General features: G+C 46.6%; 1 protein-coding gene across 1 annotated transcript in view; it reads left to right on the top strand.

Annotated features, from left to right (window-relative positions):
• The first annotated feature begins 6,157 nt into the window (after window positions 1–6,157).
• Window positions 6,158–16,976, top strand: part of PPP2R1A (protein phosphatase 2 scaffold subunit Aalpha) — a 37,923-nt gene continuing 27,104 nt past the window's right edge. The window contains exon 1 of the mRNA XM_049621400.1: window positions 6,158–6,432. Coding sequence (XP_049477357.1) covers window positions 6,355–6,432 — 78 coding nt within the window. The 5' untranslated portion in view covers window positions 6,158–6,354. The remainder of the gene's footprint in view (window positions 6,433–16,976) is intronic.

Below are 16,976 nucleotides of genomic sequence, written 5' to 3'. Positions count from 1 at the left end.
GGGAGTGCCATCTGTAGGGCAGAGACATGAATCCATTCTGTTTATGTGGATTTTGTGACTCCTTGATTTTCAATTCTCTTCGATTTTAGGAGAGATTTTTATATAGCTATCTCTGTATTTACATTCTGAAGCTGATGTAAACTATTGAGAATTTAATAATTTGAAAAAAATTTTTGACCCAATGGATATATCCATTTTTACGGATTAAAGATAGAACCTTGTACCACAAATGGAATCCATATTTGTAGCTCACATGAGGCACATAAATATTAACTACATTTTTAGATCACAAAACACGAAGAAAAATATATAAATACATGCCTACCTTCAATTATTGTGTGTAGGGATCTATATCTGTGTGTGATCTGTGTGTGTTTATACATATAAATGTAGAGTTAATTATGTTTGTTATCTATCAATTAACATATTGGAAAATTGTACATTAAGAACAATTTTAGGGGTGCCTGGGTGGCTCAGTCAGTTAAGTGACCAACTTTGACTCAGGTCATGATCTCACAGTTCGTGGGTTCAAGCCCCACGTCAGGCTCTGTGCTGCGCACTTGCTCGGAGCCTGGAGCCTGCTTTGGATTCTGTGTCTCCTTCTCTCTCTGCCCCTACCCTGCTTGTGCTCTGTCTCAGTCTCTCGAAAATAAATAAATGTAAAAAAAATTTTTTTAAAAAAGAATTTTAAATAGTACTAGTTACAATTATGACAAAACTCAAAATGTATGTGATAGTATGTGTATATTTCCATGCTAGTTGTTTGATTGTAAAATTCCATAAACTGTATTTTTAATTTTTATACTTTAATTCAGTTTCTTTGCCATACCTCTTATGAAAACATCCAATGAATGTAGTAAAATTTGCTTCATTTTTAAAGGTATAATTAATGCATTTAACTGTAATATAATAATTGATACATTTGAATGCAATGGGGCTTATTATTTAATCTATGTTAACTACTTTTCTATGGATTGCAAAATATAATTTTCATTTATAATTCTACATTATAATTGAACTTCTTTCTTTGAAGTTGTATACTCATCATTTCTGTTTTACCTAGAAATTTCAGCTTACGTTTAAAAGCTAATCACAGTGTCATTTTATTTAATATTCTTAAACCCCACCTTTATAATATATGGACAGCTCTAATCTATTTACCATATCCCATCTTTTTGAGGCTGATATGTATTTGAAAAATTTAAAGACACATGCACTGGTGATAAGTGCATTGCTCAAGAAAAGTTCACAAAGTGAACACATTCTGTACTCAGTACCTAGATCAATGAATAGAATATTGTCAGACTTTTGCTCCTTACCAGTCACTATTCCTCTGGGCCATCAGTACTCTGACATGCATGGCACAACATAGGTTACTTTAGCCTGTCTTGCATCTTATATAAAGAAGGTAATAGAGCATTAACTCTTTTGTATTTGCTTTTGTCATTCCTTCTGTTGTTTATGAATTTATTGCTGCATGCTGTTATTAATCATTTATTGGCATTCCATGTAGGGTTCCATTGTGTGCATATAAAACAATTTACCTAATCATTCCACCATTAATTAGCATATGAGTGGTTTTCAGTTTGTGACTATTAGGAATACCACTGGTATCTAAATGTAGACCATGCTTTGTTGGCACATATACATATTTCTGTTGGCTATATAAGTAACAGTGGAATTGGTGGGTGACAGGTTGACAGTTCTGTAGCTTTAGGAGATAGTGCCTAATGGGTTTGGAAAATGTACAGAGTTTCACACCCACCAACAGTGTAGGAGATTTTTGGTTTGTGCACATCCTTGTCAACAGTTTCGATATTTTTTCATATTTCTCTTTGACTTCTGGTTAGTGTCTGATGGTACCAAGTAGTGATTTTCTTTTAATGTCCTTGATTACTATGGAAGTTGAGCATCCTTTCACATATTTATTAGACATTGGGCATCCTCTTTTTCAAGTATGTGTTAGTTTATTTTGTCCATTTTTATTGTGGTTTTTTTGGTTGTTTGTTTTTTTGGTTTGTTTATTTTTTCTTATTGATTTGTAGTAATTCCTTTTATCTGCTGGATAAGTTTCCTTTGCTGGTCTCTTTTCTCACACTGTCTCTGTGTCTCTTGGTCTTTCCTGTGTGTGTTGTGTTTTGATAAGGAGAAAGTCTTAATGTTAATGTAACTATTTTCTCTTTTATAGATAATGTTTACTGTTCTGTTCAATAAATTCTTTCCTATTCTAAGACTACAGTTATTCTCCTTTTTTAAAACCCATATATCACTTTAAAATTTAGATTGGCAATCCATCCAGAATTGTTTTGCTGTATGTTTGGGTAATGTAGTCTATTTTCTTCTGAGAAGATAACAAGTTCCAGTTCACTGAGAATATGTGATATTGTTCCTTCTTTTCATTTGCTTTCATCTCTCCTTGCTCATGCAGGTTGACATCACTGCTCCTTTGGATCCATCTTTCCTGTGAATGTCCTGGTAAATCTGGGTCTCTTCCTGCTCCTTCAGTCTTTCACAGTGCCACAGCACCACACAACCAAGGGCAGTCTTGGTATCAAAAATCTTCAATGGATCTTTTTACTCAATCAATCATAACCAAATTTTTAAGGGAAAGGTGCACCCTACAGGGAAACTATTCTGCATGATCCTCTCTTTTTTTTTTTTTTTTCATATCTTGTTTCAGCTACTGTCCTGGAATGGCTTGCAAACATTTTTGTGTAACAGCCTCTGAGGATGGCAATACTGTCTTTCTTGGGGAAAGGGCAGATTAACTACCTGGCCAATGCACTAGAGATAATGCCTTCCTCAGAGGCAAATGTTGGGCAGATGCATTTCTAATTCAACTGAAAAAATTGGGTTTTCTGAACTTAATTTTCTCCAGCTGTGACATGAATCTACTGTGTGTGCAGCATCCACCTGGACTTCTTTGCATGGCCCCCGTGAGACCTGTGGAAGCAAAGGGAAGAGATGTGAACACAAAGCTCTTGCTGCCTGTTGTGCATGCATAATACTGCCTTTGTCTCAGTCCCTGGCATCTCGTGTCTTCTACCAGCATCCATGCAGCTGGCAGGCTAACTTACTGGTTTGTAAATGGGGTAAAATCTTACACCCTTTACATTTCTTGACAGTCTTAGCAATGAGGATAGGGTAGCTATTGAGCCATACAACCACCAGCCTTAGTGTGTTGTCATAGTAGCAGAGGAAAGCTATGTTGATGAGGTAGTTTGGGCCTCTCTCAATCTGTGTGGACTGCTGTAAGAAAATTCCACAGGCTGGGAACCTTATAAATGAATTCATATCTCACAGTTTTGGAGGCTGAAAATCTGAAATCAGGCTGCCAGTGTGGTTGGCACGGGCCTTCCTCTGGGTTGCAGTCTTCTTGTATCTTATATTCACAGGGTGGAAGGGATGAGGGAGCTCTCAGTTCTCCTTGTAAAGGGCACCCATCCCATTCATGAGGGCAGAGCCTCCCAATCATGCCTCAAAGGCTCCACCTCCAAATGCCATCACCTTTGGGGTTAGGTTTCAATATATGAATTTTGAGGAGACACAAACAGACCATAGCAGGACCCTTTGGAACAAGTTCAACAACCAGTTGTTGTTTCTACTGTTAGAATGTGACAGGAATTGTGTTATAGGCTTGTGCTTCCCCAACCCAGAAATTCCTGAGGGGATTATCCCAGTCAGGGTGAGGTGCAGGTAGAGAAGTGTTACTGGGACACACAGCCTTTCATTTGCCCCCAGTGTGTGTATAAGGGCTAAGGATTTAGGTCAGCCTCTGATGTACCAGGTTTTCATGATACACATGATATACTGTCTGTTTGCAAGTTAGAGGCCTCAGTCTCAATCACCCTGTCTCACGTGCTGTCACCTATCTGCCAGTAGGGGTGGCTGATACCACCCGCTCAAGTTCAGAGTCCTGTATTCCAATGAAAATACGTTAGAACTCTATGGGCACGTTTACAGTGCTCAATCCCTCCAGCAGTGAGGGAAAAACCCTTGTTTCTTTGCCTTCCCATCACCTAAAAGGAGGTCCAGCTCTTACTGGACCTTAATGGTGTATGGGAGACGGCACACGTCTCTGCGAGTGAGAGTCTGTCATTTGGAGCCTTTGGCAAAGGGAGTCAGCCTCTACCTAGAAGCTCCCTAGGGGGTGTGAATTTGAGGCTTCTGTGACACAACTCACAGGTGTGCTCTTTTAAAGTAGCAGTGCTTAAAAACTAAATTAAATAAAGAGTTTTTAAAAGACTGGTTAGCTTATTAGTGAGCTCTCCTCAAAACTGATCCTTAGATGCATTTCGACTGTGTGCCTTGATATTCCAATTTTGGACTGAGTCAACACGGACTCACTTGTAACAGGATAGAAAGGGCCCCAAAATTCCCATGTCCCATGGAAAGTGCATATTCAAGAATGAAGGCAAACTCTTTCTAGCAACATGTCAGCTTGACCAGAAAAAGTGGTACCTGCCCCTTGAGAAGACATTTTTAGCTCCATGCTTTGGTGAAAGCCACTGGCACTAGGAACCCTCAATCCTCTGAGGGTCCCCTAAAAGCATGTCCTTGTTCGCTGATGGTTTAGGTAGTCTGAACCCTAATGGTGTCCCCTGGGCCACTGGAATGGGTTAGTCTCAGTGCCGGCTCTGCAAATCTGAAATCAGAGGCAGTGGTTTCCTTCATTGGTCACATGTCAGATTCCTGGGCTGCTGCCAAGGGTCTAGCTGTCGAGTGTGCGACTTGGAAAACTATGGATGCCAGATTAAGGACCGCCCTGCCTTTCTTGGGCTGTGAACTGTGGAAACCAATTGCATCGCTCAAATACTTGTCTGGGTCACTCATTCAGATGCCCATGGTGAGGCCTGTTCTTTACAGAGTCTGCCCAGAATCAAGTTGCTGTTTGAATCAAGAGACTGTTTCTGACTCAGAGAGTTGTCTGTACATGGCACGCCTGTGACCTCCCCACCCCAGCCTTAGTGAGGTATATTTGAGAAAGAAAATTTTATGATATTTAAAGTGCACTCTTACCTATGAAGACCCATAGTCTCAGTGAGCTGTTGTAGTGGTGGGGAGATCCTGGGCACATGCTGGGCAAGGATTGAAATATGTAATGCTACCACCATCTCCGTGTATGAGGAACAGTTGTCTAACTGGAGTGGGTAGGCGTGTTTGGAAAAGAAGCTTGGGCTATTCAGACGTGTCCAGGAGTCCTAGCTCAGCTCTGGCTTTCAAGGGGGCAGTGAAGGGGGGAAAAGCATCCCAGGTCTTCTCTTCCCCATTCCCCAACTCCCTGTGTTAAGGTGCTCTTAAAATGTGGTGGGGGGCTGTGTTGAGAAAAGCTTGGAATAGAGATTAATTAGTAAGACCCAACACTGCTCCCACTCTGTGAGAGGTAAGACTCCAGCGCATAGTCACAGTGCCAGCCCAGGGATAGGAATTCTGGGACAGAGACAGATGAGAGACTGAGAGATACGTGGGTTTAGGGTGGGTGGTGGTGGTATGTGGTTCCGGGGACTGGAGGACCAAGCCTGAAGAGAGGCAGGGAAGGGGAGACATTTATGCAGAGATCTGAGTATTAAATAGGAACTGCTCTCCCAGTAGAAGAGATGGTTTGGACAAATGCTGTTTCACGTGAAAAAGCACGATGTACGGAGAGGGCTCTAATTTTCCAGGACTGCTGAAGTGCAAAACGGGGAATGGATGTGCCTGAGCACTGCTTTGGAACCAGAACCACACGGGGCTTGAGCTTCAGGCAGAAAGTAAGGCAAGTCGCCGCCCTTGTGTGGGCCTCCGCAAAATAAAGCATAAAACCAAAGTCTCAACCCCTACTCCTCCTTCACAAAGTTGCTGGGGATAGATCCATCAGCCATTAGAGCCACCAGCTCACAAGCCAAAACCCGAACTGTCTCGCTCCCCACATGACGTCATGCAATCCTAGCGACGCCGGCGCAGAAGCTTTGTGCAGGCTCGCCAGAAGGCAGGTTTTGCCTCCTTCGATTCCGCCCTTCATTGGCTAAAACAGCCGCTCGTCTGGCCCGTTGTTAGCGGCAACGTAGGCGGGCACAATCTTGGTCGCTAAGATACCACGCACTTCCGTTTCCTTCCCTCTCAGCTATGCTTAGGCAGCCTCAGCTCGTCCCCTCGACCAATGGCAAATGGGCAGTGGGCGGGGCTTCACTTGTCCGGACCAACGAAATGCAGACTTGGCCAGGCGTAGCGCGGCCAATGACCGTGGGGCAGCCCCTGTAAAGTGGCTCGGGCGCCCCCACGCTCGTCTTTCGTTCTCTTTCCATCCCTGCCCCTCCCTGCACCGGGTTCCGCACGGCGCTGGCCGCGGTCTGACAGGAACGGGACGGAGCCAAGATGGCGGCGGCGGACGGCGACGACTCGCTTTACCCCATCGCGGTGCTGATAGACGAGCTCCGCAATGAGGATGTTCAGGTCCGGAGGCCACGGGGAACTTGGGGAAGCCGGGAAGGGGTAATGGGGGCACGGACGGCCCTCGCGGAGAAAGCTCAGTGTTCGCCGGGAGCGGCGGAAGGGGGCCGCGGCCAATCAGCGTCCAGCTCTCACGTCTTCGGGTCCCAGGACTGGATGAGACGGCGCCGGGGATTGGGTGTCGGCCCACCGGAGGGCGGGAGGCAGGCCACCCTGGAGGGTCCCAGGCCTGCCCTGTCTGGTGCATGCGGCTGCCGGGGTCCTGGGAAGCCTTGACCGGGGAGGGGGTCGGGCCACTGGGTGGGGCGGAGGGAAAGCCTCGGTGATTGGCCGCAGCCCCTGAGTGGCCCTTTGGGATGGGGAGGGTGTGCGACTTGCTCCGAGTGGGGGAGGGGCGCCTGGTGGGTCGGGACCCGGGTAGGTTTTCCCCTTCCTGTGAGATCCGGCGGCTAGGCCTTAGCGCTGTGGGGGTAAACTCTCTAAATGGGGACTGAGAGATGACGGCTGTCTTTCCAGTTCCTGCTCTCCCTCCCTCTTCAGTTTTGGTGTAGATTCCCGGAGGGGAGGGGCGGCGAAAACCCCACTCCCAAGGGGGCAACTAGCTAAATTTAAGAGCGGATTTCGAGGTAGAAATTCTTTCCCCCCGCTTTTGGGATCCTGCCGAACTGCGGGTGGGCAGTTTACTAAACAGGCTAACACATTTCTGGTGAGTGGGATGGCAGCCCGGCTGAGCCGGGCTGGCCAAGGGTTGAGAAGCCTAAGGACTCCACGGTTTGCCCATCCCAGCTCCACCTCCCACCCGTCGTGTGACCTTGTGCACATTACTTCACGGCTCTGGGCCCGCTTTCCCCGAAACGTGGGCTAATGATAGTTCAGGCCTCACTGAGTGCTTGTGATGGACTGAAGGAGTTAATACCGCAAGTAAAATAGAACGGTGCTTAGTTGTTATGAGGGCCTAATAAACGTTGGCTACAATTATTGGAGTGAGAAGTAATTGAAGAGGTCCCGTCCTCCCTTTATAGGGGCCAGAATTTGTCTGTTTATAAAATTGAGCGGATTGCGCTGGGCCCAGCCTCTGAGTGATCTCGAGGTAGAGCTTTCTGGCTCTGGAGTCAGACCGGTTGCTGTTGTACTCCTGGCTCTTCCACTTCTTGCTAATAGACATGGGCAAGTTGGTTAATCTCCTTAAGCCTTGATTTCCTCTTCTCTCAAATGGAGGTCATTATCTGGTTCATGGGGCTGTTGTGTAAATTCATTTGTTCAGTAAACACCTGCCACGTATCACTTATGGTGCTGAGGATATAATGGTGACACCATTTGTTATACAAGAGGCAGATGTGAAACAGCTGAATACATTATTAACACGTGTGTCATGTGGGGAGGAAACAACAGCGTATTGTGGTAGTGAATCGGTTAGTATTTATTGGGCCTCTCCTCTGGGTAGGGCATTGTTCTAGGCACAGGTACACAGCAGGGAACAAGATGAACAAAAACTACCCGCCTCCTGGAGCTTTATGTTGCCATGTGGGGAAGCAGATAATAAGACAGTTAAGTAAAATGTATGCTGTCAGGATGGTAAAAGTGCTTTGAACAAAAATGAAGCAGGGATGGGGAGAACAGGAGAGTGTTACAGGTTCAGATAGAATGGCTAGGGAAGGCCTTATTGAGAAGGGGACATTTGAACAGAGATGTGAAGTGGGGAGCAGGCCCCATGGATGTCTGGGGAATAGCATTCAGCTAAAAGAAGCAAGTGCAAAGGTCCTGAGGCAGGAATGGTGCAGCACGTGTTCTGGGAACTGCAGGAAGGCCAGTGTAGCTGGAGCCAAGAGAATGAGCTGTTGGTGTTGGGAGATGAAGGTGAAAGGGGTCATGACTCACAAGGCTGTCCTGAGCAATCACTTAAACCAGGTGTTCCTGGATCGACGGTCAGAAAAGAATTCTTGAGATATTTTATGGTGCAGCTTAGTAAATTTATTTAAGTAGCACAGGGACAGGACCTGTGGGCACAAAGAGCTGCACTTTGGCTGTATGTAGCCAGTGGTTATTATATGCTTAGTGCTCAAGGGTGAGGGATTTTGCAGGGAATATTAGATCATAAATGTTTTCTTAGAATTTCTACTCATAAAACTACTTTCAGAAGGTTTTTCTAGTGATTATCATTTAGCTTGATATTAACTATGGGTGAGATGTACAGGCAGTCATGAGCCTCTTTAAGAATGTAGTAACCAGTACATATTTGGTCCTTATTGAAAGTAGGCAAGCTATAGGTCAGCCTTCTGGGCTAAAGGTGGACGTTTTCTGCTTCTATCTTTCATCATCACAGGGATTGGCAAATGGCCACGGGTGGCCCTTTGCCTGTTTATTTTTAATAAAGTTTTATTGAAAACATAGACCCATTCATTTACATACTGTCCATGGCTGCTTTTGTGACACAACAGTGGGGTAGAATTGAGAACAGAGACAGTCTGGCCCCTTTACGCCTAAAGTATGTACTGCCTAGTTCTTTACAGAAAAGAGAGTGCCAACCTTTGACTTAAACCATCTCTGTATCAAATCCCATCCTCTCCTCCCCGCCCCCAGAGTAACCCATGTTGTCAGGTCCTTACAAATCTTCATAGGCGTGTGCAGTTCAGTGTGGTAGCCACTCTCCATATATGGCTATTGAACACGTGAAATATGGCTAGTTTGAGTTGAGATGTACTTGGAAGTTAAATGCATACCAGATTTCAAAGACACACAATGGAGAATGGAGTGAAGCTTTTATTTTTTTTTTTATTTTTATTTTTAACGTTTTATTCATTTTTGAGACAGAGAGAGACAGAACATGAACGGGGGAGGGGCAGAGAGAGAGGGAGACACAGAATCGGAAGCAGGGTCCAGGCTCCGAGCCATCAGCCCAGAGCCCGACGCGGGGCTCAAACTCACGGACCGCGAGATCGTGACCTGAGCCGAAGTCGGCTGCTTAACTGACTGAGCCACCCAGGCGCCCCTGGAGTGAAGCTTTTTATCTTGATTACCTGTTGAAATGATAAAAATTTTGTTATAGCAGGTTGAATAAAATCTGTTAAGATTAATTTTGCATGCTTCTTATTTTTTTAATGTTACCAGAAGATATAAACTTAGATTTATGGCTTGCATTTATTATCTGCATTAGATTTCTTTTGGAGTCTGCACTGTATTTGAGTGTGCTCCAGTCAAATATAGAAAAAGAAAGCAAGTGGCTTTTTATTTTTTTAAACGTTAAATATTTTTTTCTGCAACTTGCACTTTTCGCTTGTGTTTTTTCCAAATCTTTTCACACAGATATATACAGATCTGGGTGTGAAAGGAATTTGAACATTTTCCTAAGAATCAGAGACAGAATCTCAGAGATTGCATCTGTGTCCATGTGTATGGGCTTTCTGAGCACAGGGCTTGGCTCTGATTCATCTCTCAGGATTCAGAGGCTCAGTACAGGCCTCAGAACAGAACCCAAAGTCACAGTCATCACCAGGAAGGCCTGTGGCGGTGCCTATGATATCCAGTGATACAGGAGCTCACAAAGGGTTGGATAAATAATAATGATAGCTGATGTCTGTTGGGTGATCGCTCTAAGCTAACGGCTACAAAAGGCAGTACATTTGCGGGCTTACTGAATTCTCATAGCCATTCTCTGAAGTGGGTCCTGTGTGTACCTATATTTTCCGGATGGGGAAACTGAAGCACAGCACAGTAAGTAACATGGTCAGATTTATGCAGCTGAAAAGTGGAGGACCCAGGAAAGGTTCCCAAAGGAAGGGTAAGACCTGAGGAGAGGACAGTATTTGGGGAGGGACAGAAACTTGCTATTTCCATATGCCAGATACTTGGACTGGCCTTTAATGAGACAGTCTAAGATATTAGAAAAAACATGGGATTTGCAATCCTCTAGTTTTGATTCATTTCTCAGCTGATACTTGTTCAGCACCTCCTATGCACCAAACTGTTTTAAATGCTAGGAGAGGGGTGCCTGAGTGGTTCATTCAGTTAAGCATCTGGCTCTTGGTTTTGGCTCAGGTCATGATCTCATAGTTCGTGAGTTGGAGTCCCACATCTGGCTCTGCACTGACGGCGTGGAGCCTGCTTGAGATTCTTTCTCTCTCCTCTCTGCCCCTCCCCCACTTGTGTGCGCATGTGCATGCATGCCCATCCTGTCTCTATAAATAATAAATAAATAAACTTTAAAGGGTAGGATACACTGGGGAGTAAAAGAGCAAAGCTGCTGCCTTTGTGGGACTTACGTTCTAGTAGAGGAGGCAGACGGATCAAGAATGTGATGTCAGTGGCAGTAATTGTTTATTAGAAAAATAAGGCAGGGACCCGGGACTAGAGCAAGCCCCGGGCTGCTTTTTAGACAGGGTGTGTAGGGAAGGTTCTCTGAGTAAGGGATCAGGAGTAAGGACTTGAATGAATTGGGGGCAGGGAGGACTCTCCCAGCTGTCGGTACGTTGGTACAAAGGCCCTGAGGGGGGAGCGTGCTCCTTGTGTTTAGAGAACGGCCTGGCCGGAGGCGTGGCTAAAGCAGAATGAATGGCAAAGTGGTGAGAGGTGAGGACCAGTCTGAAACGAGATGGAGTGAAGGCCTGTGGACCAGAGCAAAGGCTCTGGTGATGCTGCAAGGCTTTGGCTGGAGGAATGACATGGTCAGACTTAATTCTAAAGGATCCTTGTGGCTGTTTAGTGGGGGCTGGGCAGGAGCAGATAGACCTGCTGGGGTGCCGTCGCAGAGCACCCAGGACTGGTGTCGGCACGTATGTAGGGAGAAGAGGTTAGATTCCAGGTCTGTTGAGAGAAGGGCTGTTGGGGTTTGCCGGTGGATAGGATATAATGTGGTGGGTGGTGAAGGGGGAGTCAAGGATGACTGAGCTTTGAATCCCAGCTCCGCCACTTTGCTCCCTGTGTATCCTTGGACCGATTCCTTGTCCTCACTGGGCCCGGATTCCTCGTCCTGAGAGTGGGGATAATGATGAGGAAGCAGCATCTGCCATGGAGGTTGTGAAGGTGCGGTAGACCCGACACGTTAAGTGGCTGCTTAGAAGTAGGCATGCGGTAGTGACGACCTCGGTCAGTGGTCGTGGTAGCTCATTGTTTATACTCGGGAAGGTGATGTGCAGAAAGATGGCTTCCCTTATGTAAGGCCTGCCCAGTCCGTGAGTGGCAGAGGCCGGGTTGCAGTGTCCACGGGTGCTTGGGACACGGTGATACTGACAGCATGGTCCCCTGGCTGAGAGGGTGGGTCTCTGTTAGGCTCTCTCTCTCAGTCTTCTCATCTATCAAATGGAGTGGTTTTGTCATTTGGGAGCTCATAAGAGTGTTGTGAGGATTCAGTGGTATAGCATGTGCAAAATGCTTAGAACAGAGCTTGACGAATTCTAAGTGTTCGGTAAGTGTTGGCCGGTAGTAGTCTTAGTGGTGCTGAGATAATGGGGGCTTTGTCTGTCAAGGTGAGGTGCTTTGGGCATTTTTAAAAACTATTCATGGTCACTCTAGAGCAGTGGTTCTTGACTTGGGGTGACTTCGTTTCCCCAGGAGACAAATGTGGAGATATTTTGGGCTGTCGTGACTGGTGGGAGAGTGCGTCTGGCATCCGGTGCGGGGATGCTGCTCAGCGTCCTATGCGGCACAGGACGACCCCCACCGCGGAGACGGTCCAGTAGTGCTGAGGTCTAGAACTCCTGCCATGTGCCCGGTGGCATGCTGCTGAGTACTCAGTGTGTGTTACTTGAATCTTCACAAAAACATCTTATCTACTTTCCTTTAAAAGTTTTTTTCAGAAGGGGTGCCCGGGTGATCCAGTCGGTTGAGTGTCCGACTTCGGCTCAGGTCATGATCTCCCAATTCGTGGGTTCAAGCCCTGCATCGGGCTCTGTGCTGGCGGCTCGGAGCCTGGAGCCTGCTTGGATTTCTGTGTTTCCTTCTCCCTCTCTCTCTCTCTCTGCCTTTCCCTCACTCCCGCTCTGTCTACCCTTTCTCTCAAAAATAAATAAACATTAAAAAAAATTAAAAGTTTTTTCAATGGTTAAATATCAAAAACCAACTTTTTTTCCTGTGTTCCTTTCCCTCCCTTAGGTTTTGGCAGGGGTGGGGGGTCGTTTGTTTGTTTTAAGTATTTTAAACATTTTTTATTAATGTTTATTTTTGAGAGACAGAGTGCAAGTGGGGGAGGGGCAGACAGAGAGGGAGACACAGAATCTGAAGCAGGCTCCAGGCTCTGAGCTGTCAGCACAGACCCCGATGCGGGTCTCGGACCCACGAACTTTGAGATCATGACCTGAGCCAAAATCGGACGCTTAACTGACTGAGCCACCCAGGAACCCCCGTTTATAAGTATTTTAAAAATCAGTCCCAGGCTTCAGACATTTTCTCCCACATACCTTCTCCCACATAGCACCTCTAAAACAGTGGATATTTTAATAATCACAGTGCCATCATCTGCGTCAGTGATTGTTCAGTATCCCCTAAACCTCAGTTCATAATCAGATCTCCTCGCTTGCTTCAGAAGTGTCTTTTACAATCGCCTTGTTTAAATCAGCTTGCAAATTTGGCTGTGAATCTTCACATTTAATAAATAAGGATACTCAGTTGGTGTCCCGCAACCTGGTAAGTAGTGACACTAGCAGTTAGCCAGGGACACTGGGTTTCAGGGCCTCACTCCTCACCACTCAGCTGAGCCCCCTGTTGGACACAAAGCCTATGCCTGGGTGACACAGGGAGACCGTGTCATGGGTGGAAGCAGACCAGGATTCGAAATCCTGGATTCGAAATTTATGAGTTACTACTCAGCGCTTCTGGCCTTGATTGTTTAAAAGAAAAGAGGATGGAAGACAAACAGGCTGGGTTAGTGAGCTGTACCGTGTAGACAGGGCAGTCACTAGCCACTGTCTGAGACCTTGCAGCAGCACGCCCCGTGGCCATGTCTTAGGAACGTGGCGTTACAAGCTTTGGCCTCTTTTTGTGGAATGCGTGGGGGATTGGTGAAGCAGAACTTAGAAATGAGGTTGCTGTCTGAGAGTTTAAACTAGAGAAAGAGAAGTTGTGTAGGATGGTGGTGCGAGTTCCAGGTTCTGCCACGGTTCGCGGGGCGGCCTGCGTTCCCCTCTCTGTACCCCACTTGCCCGTCTGTGGAATGAACACAGGGCTGGCGTCTACCTCTTGTGGGGTTACCAGAATAGCAAGAGAGAACATGTGTAGAGTACCTGGCTGTGTGCCTGGCATATAGTAAGTACTCTGTAAATTAAATCGTTTCTATTTATGCCTTTTAGTGTGCTCAGCCCTGTCAAAGGTTCAGGAATCACCACTGGTAACAGTCCTGACCCTTGTCCCAGAGACCAGTCACTTTCCAAACCAGGGAGACAGGCGCGTCCATAAATAATCATCATGCCAGGCCAGCTGCGGTGGGAGGTACTCACTCTAGTGCTGCAGTTTCTGAGGGGGGGCGAGAGTACTGTTGTTCCTCCCCCACCTCCCCCACGAAAAGCCAAATACACAAGAGACATTGTAAGAATAACAGTAATGCTTACGTGCTTGGTACCTGCCAGGCTTTGTCTCTAGGTTTCCCTCATTAGATCACCCCAGCAATCCTGTGAGTCCATAGGCACTGTTGTGATTCCCACTCTTCTCGTGAGGAAACCAAAGCTCCGAGTGCCCAGACTGGCCTGGGAGCCCTTAGCTAATGGGGAAAGCCAGAGTACACGCTCCTTTGTTACTAAAAAATTCACGTGATCTAGAAATAGAGGTTGTGATGGCCATTTCCACTCTTCAGCAGTGCTAAACGATTGCCAGGTGGATGCTTCGTTTTTCACACCCACACACATTGTGTTCATTTAGAAACGTGATCCTTTGTGGAATAAGGAGGCAAGATATATAGGGCGTTAGAGGAGGTGGAGAGACTTCTGTCACTCACTGGGCATTTCCCCAGGCCGCAGCTCCTTGGTAAAGCACACACATTATGTCACAGACCCCACTGCCCCATTGCCAGCCACCAGCTGCTGCAAACAGTTCCGGTTTGGAGCGCATTCCTCTAAGAAACTTGTTATTGCTGCTTGTACTAACATCTGTGTTTCCTTTATTAAAAAAAGAGAGAAAACATTAATCTGGCAAATATTTCTTGTTCTAACTCCGTGCCAAGTGTTGTCCTAGGTGCTTGGAGCACAGGGTGGAGAAGGACAAACTGAACAGAGAAGTCTGTGTCAAGAGCGATGAGAGTTCACGCATGTGGAGAGCGATGGCCTGCTTTTTTCCCTGGGCGGGTCATGTGTGAGGATCCAGCAGATGCTGGGGGTGTCTGGAGGGACAGTGTCTCTGGCTGAGGAAACAGCACATCAACAAGTGCAAAGAGCTGGGGGAGAGTTGGTTTGTTGGTTATTGTCAAGGGAACCGTTGTGACAGGATTTCTGGGGGCAAGGGGGTGGTGGGCGGTGAGAGTGGGTGGGGAGACGGGGGCGAGATTGTGTTTGGGCCTCGGAGGCCACAGTAAGGCCTTTGGGTTTCACTCTTGATTGTGAAGGGAAGATGGACTGCGTGTGGCTCACCCCATACACGCTTGGGTCAGGAAAGCTCCCTGGGGTCACACTGTGCATGTTCACGTCAGGGAGGCTTTGTGGATCGAATGGGAACATGGGCCTTAAAAAGCCAAGTAGTGCTTTTTATAGGTGGATGTGGTGGCAGGACGGGAGATTTTATCCATCATGTCTTTGGGTACTGGGCTGTGTGCTGAAGGCTGCTGGGGAGACAGGCAGACCCAGCCCGGGGACCAGTTTGGGGGACAGTGCACAGGGTACTCTTCCAGCACTGTGACATGATCAAGGAACAGGAAGGATTTCTTTTTTTTTTCTTCTTCTTTTCTTATTTCTCATTGATGTCGGTAGCTACTCCATCAGGAATGTCACAGAGAGCCCAACAGTTGTCCCTACAAGTAAGGGTTCATTTTCCCCTTCTATACAAGTTCAGCAGCTCAAGGATATCACAGAATTGGGTCAGAGTATGCTGATTTTTTGACCTGCCTAGTGTGGTCACAAGATTGCTGCAGTGTCTGCTATCATTAAGTCCTCCCAGGACCACACTGAAATCAGGGGCCGACCCAGGACAGAGAGGGTTGTTTGTTTTTGTTTTTGTTTTGTTTTGTTCTGTCCTTCTCCCTTATTTCCCAAGGAAGAAAATCTTTTTTGGAAGCTCCTTGGCCAGCTTGCTCCTTGTCCAGAACTAGGTCATGTGCTGAGTTCATTGGGATTCAGTTTGGCTGTAAATCATAGGAAAATTCAAAAGGAGGTTTAAATGAGCTTGAAGTTTATTTCTGACTCCTGTCTGATGACAGTTCAAGCTGGTGTGGCACTCCGTGGTGTCAGGGTCTCAGGCTCTTACACATTGTTCGGAAGAAGAGTGTGACCCCAGATCCTCTCAAGGACACTTCTAGAAGTTGCACACACCATTCCCGCTTGGATTTCACTGGCTGGGCGTTAATTTCCTAGTCATGTTGGATGCAGGCAAGGTTCAGAAATGTCTTGAGGGGATCGTGTGCACAGCTGCAACCCAGGGGTTACGAGAGGCAATGTAGCCCATTGCAGGAGCTCTTAACCCAGGGCCTGTCTAGAATTCCAGCAGAGAATTCCCATCTGAATTCAGATGGGAAAAGTAATGCCTTTTTTGTCACTACCCTAGAACTCCGGTTTACCTTTCCTTCTATTACAAACTGTAGTGTTATGATAGCAGAGCTCAAATAGTGTCGGCAAAGCCTGTGGAAGTCATGACTGTTCATGTCTCATTTCAGCTGTTGCAGATATTTCTAGGGTCGTCTATGCTTTCCTCTCTTTTGGAATTGTGGTTGTTATTAGACCTGCTCAGGGTACCCCCACCCCCAAAGGAAAAACACAGAAATACAAATTGATGGTTCTGGTGAAGAGCCAGGTGGCTGGGTTCCCATCCTGGCTCTGCCACCTTTGAGCTGCGTGAGGTTACTGAACCTCCCTGTGCCTTTGTTTTCTCTATCATGTGGTGGCTAATCCTGTGTTTACCTCCTGGGGTGGTTGTGAGGATCCAGTGAGTTAAGACATGAAAGCGCCTAGAACGGTGCCTGGCACACAGTATGTACCACGGAAATACCTCCCTCGAAGAGAAGGGAAGAGAGACGTCAGTGGATACCTACCCAGCTGCCACATAGCCCTTCTTGATACCTGAACAAAATCAGGTGCTACAGCAGGTGAAGTGGACACAGCTGCCATTATTGTCTTAGCTGGTCCTAGGGTGTTCCCAGGATATGTCACTTGGCACTCACGGTAACCTGAGGATAGGTGATGTTGTAATCCCCAGTTCACAGGTGAGGAAATTGAGGCTCAGAAAGGTGCAGAGTGGCTCAAGATCCCATAGCTAGTAACGCAAAGCTGCTTAGCCTTGAACCCAGGCCGTGTGGCTCCAGAGCACCACCCCGTGCTGCCTTTTTTGAGTGTTCACGGTGCTGTCTATGCTGAAGAAAGTAATCTGATGTTCTCAACGACACCAAAACCAGAATCTCCAGGGACAGCAGGAGGGAAGGG

The sequence above is a fragment of the Panthera uncia genome (assembly GCF_023721935.1).
Source record: "Panthera uncia isolate 11264 chromosome E2 unlocalized genomic scaffold, Puncia_PCG_1.0 HiC_scaffold_19, whole genome shotgun sequence".
Classification (NCBI taxonomy): domain Eukaryota; kingdom Metazoa; phylum Chordata; class Mammalia; order Carnivora; family Felidae; genus Panthera; species Panthera uncia.
Note: the sequence above shows the minus strand (reverse complement) of the source record. Positions and strands in the feature narration are given on the sequence as shown.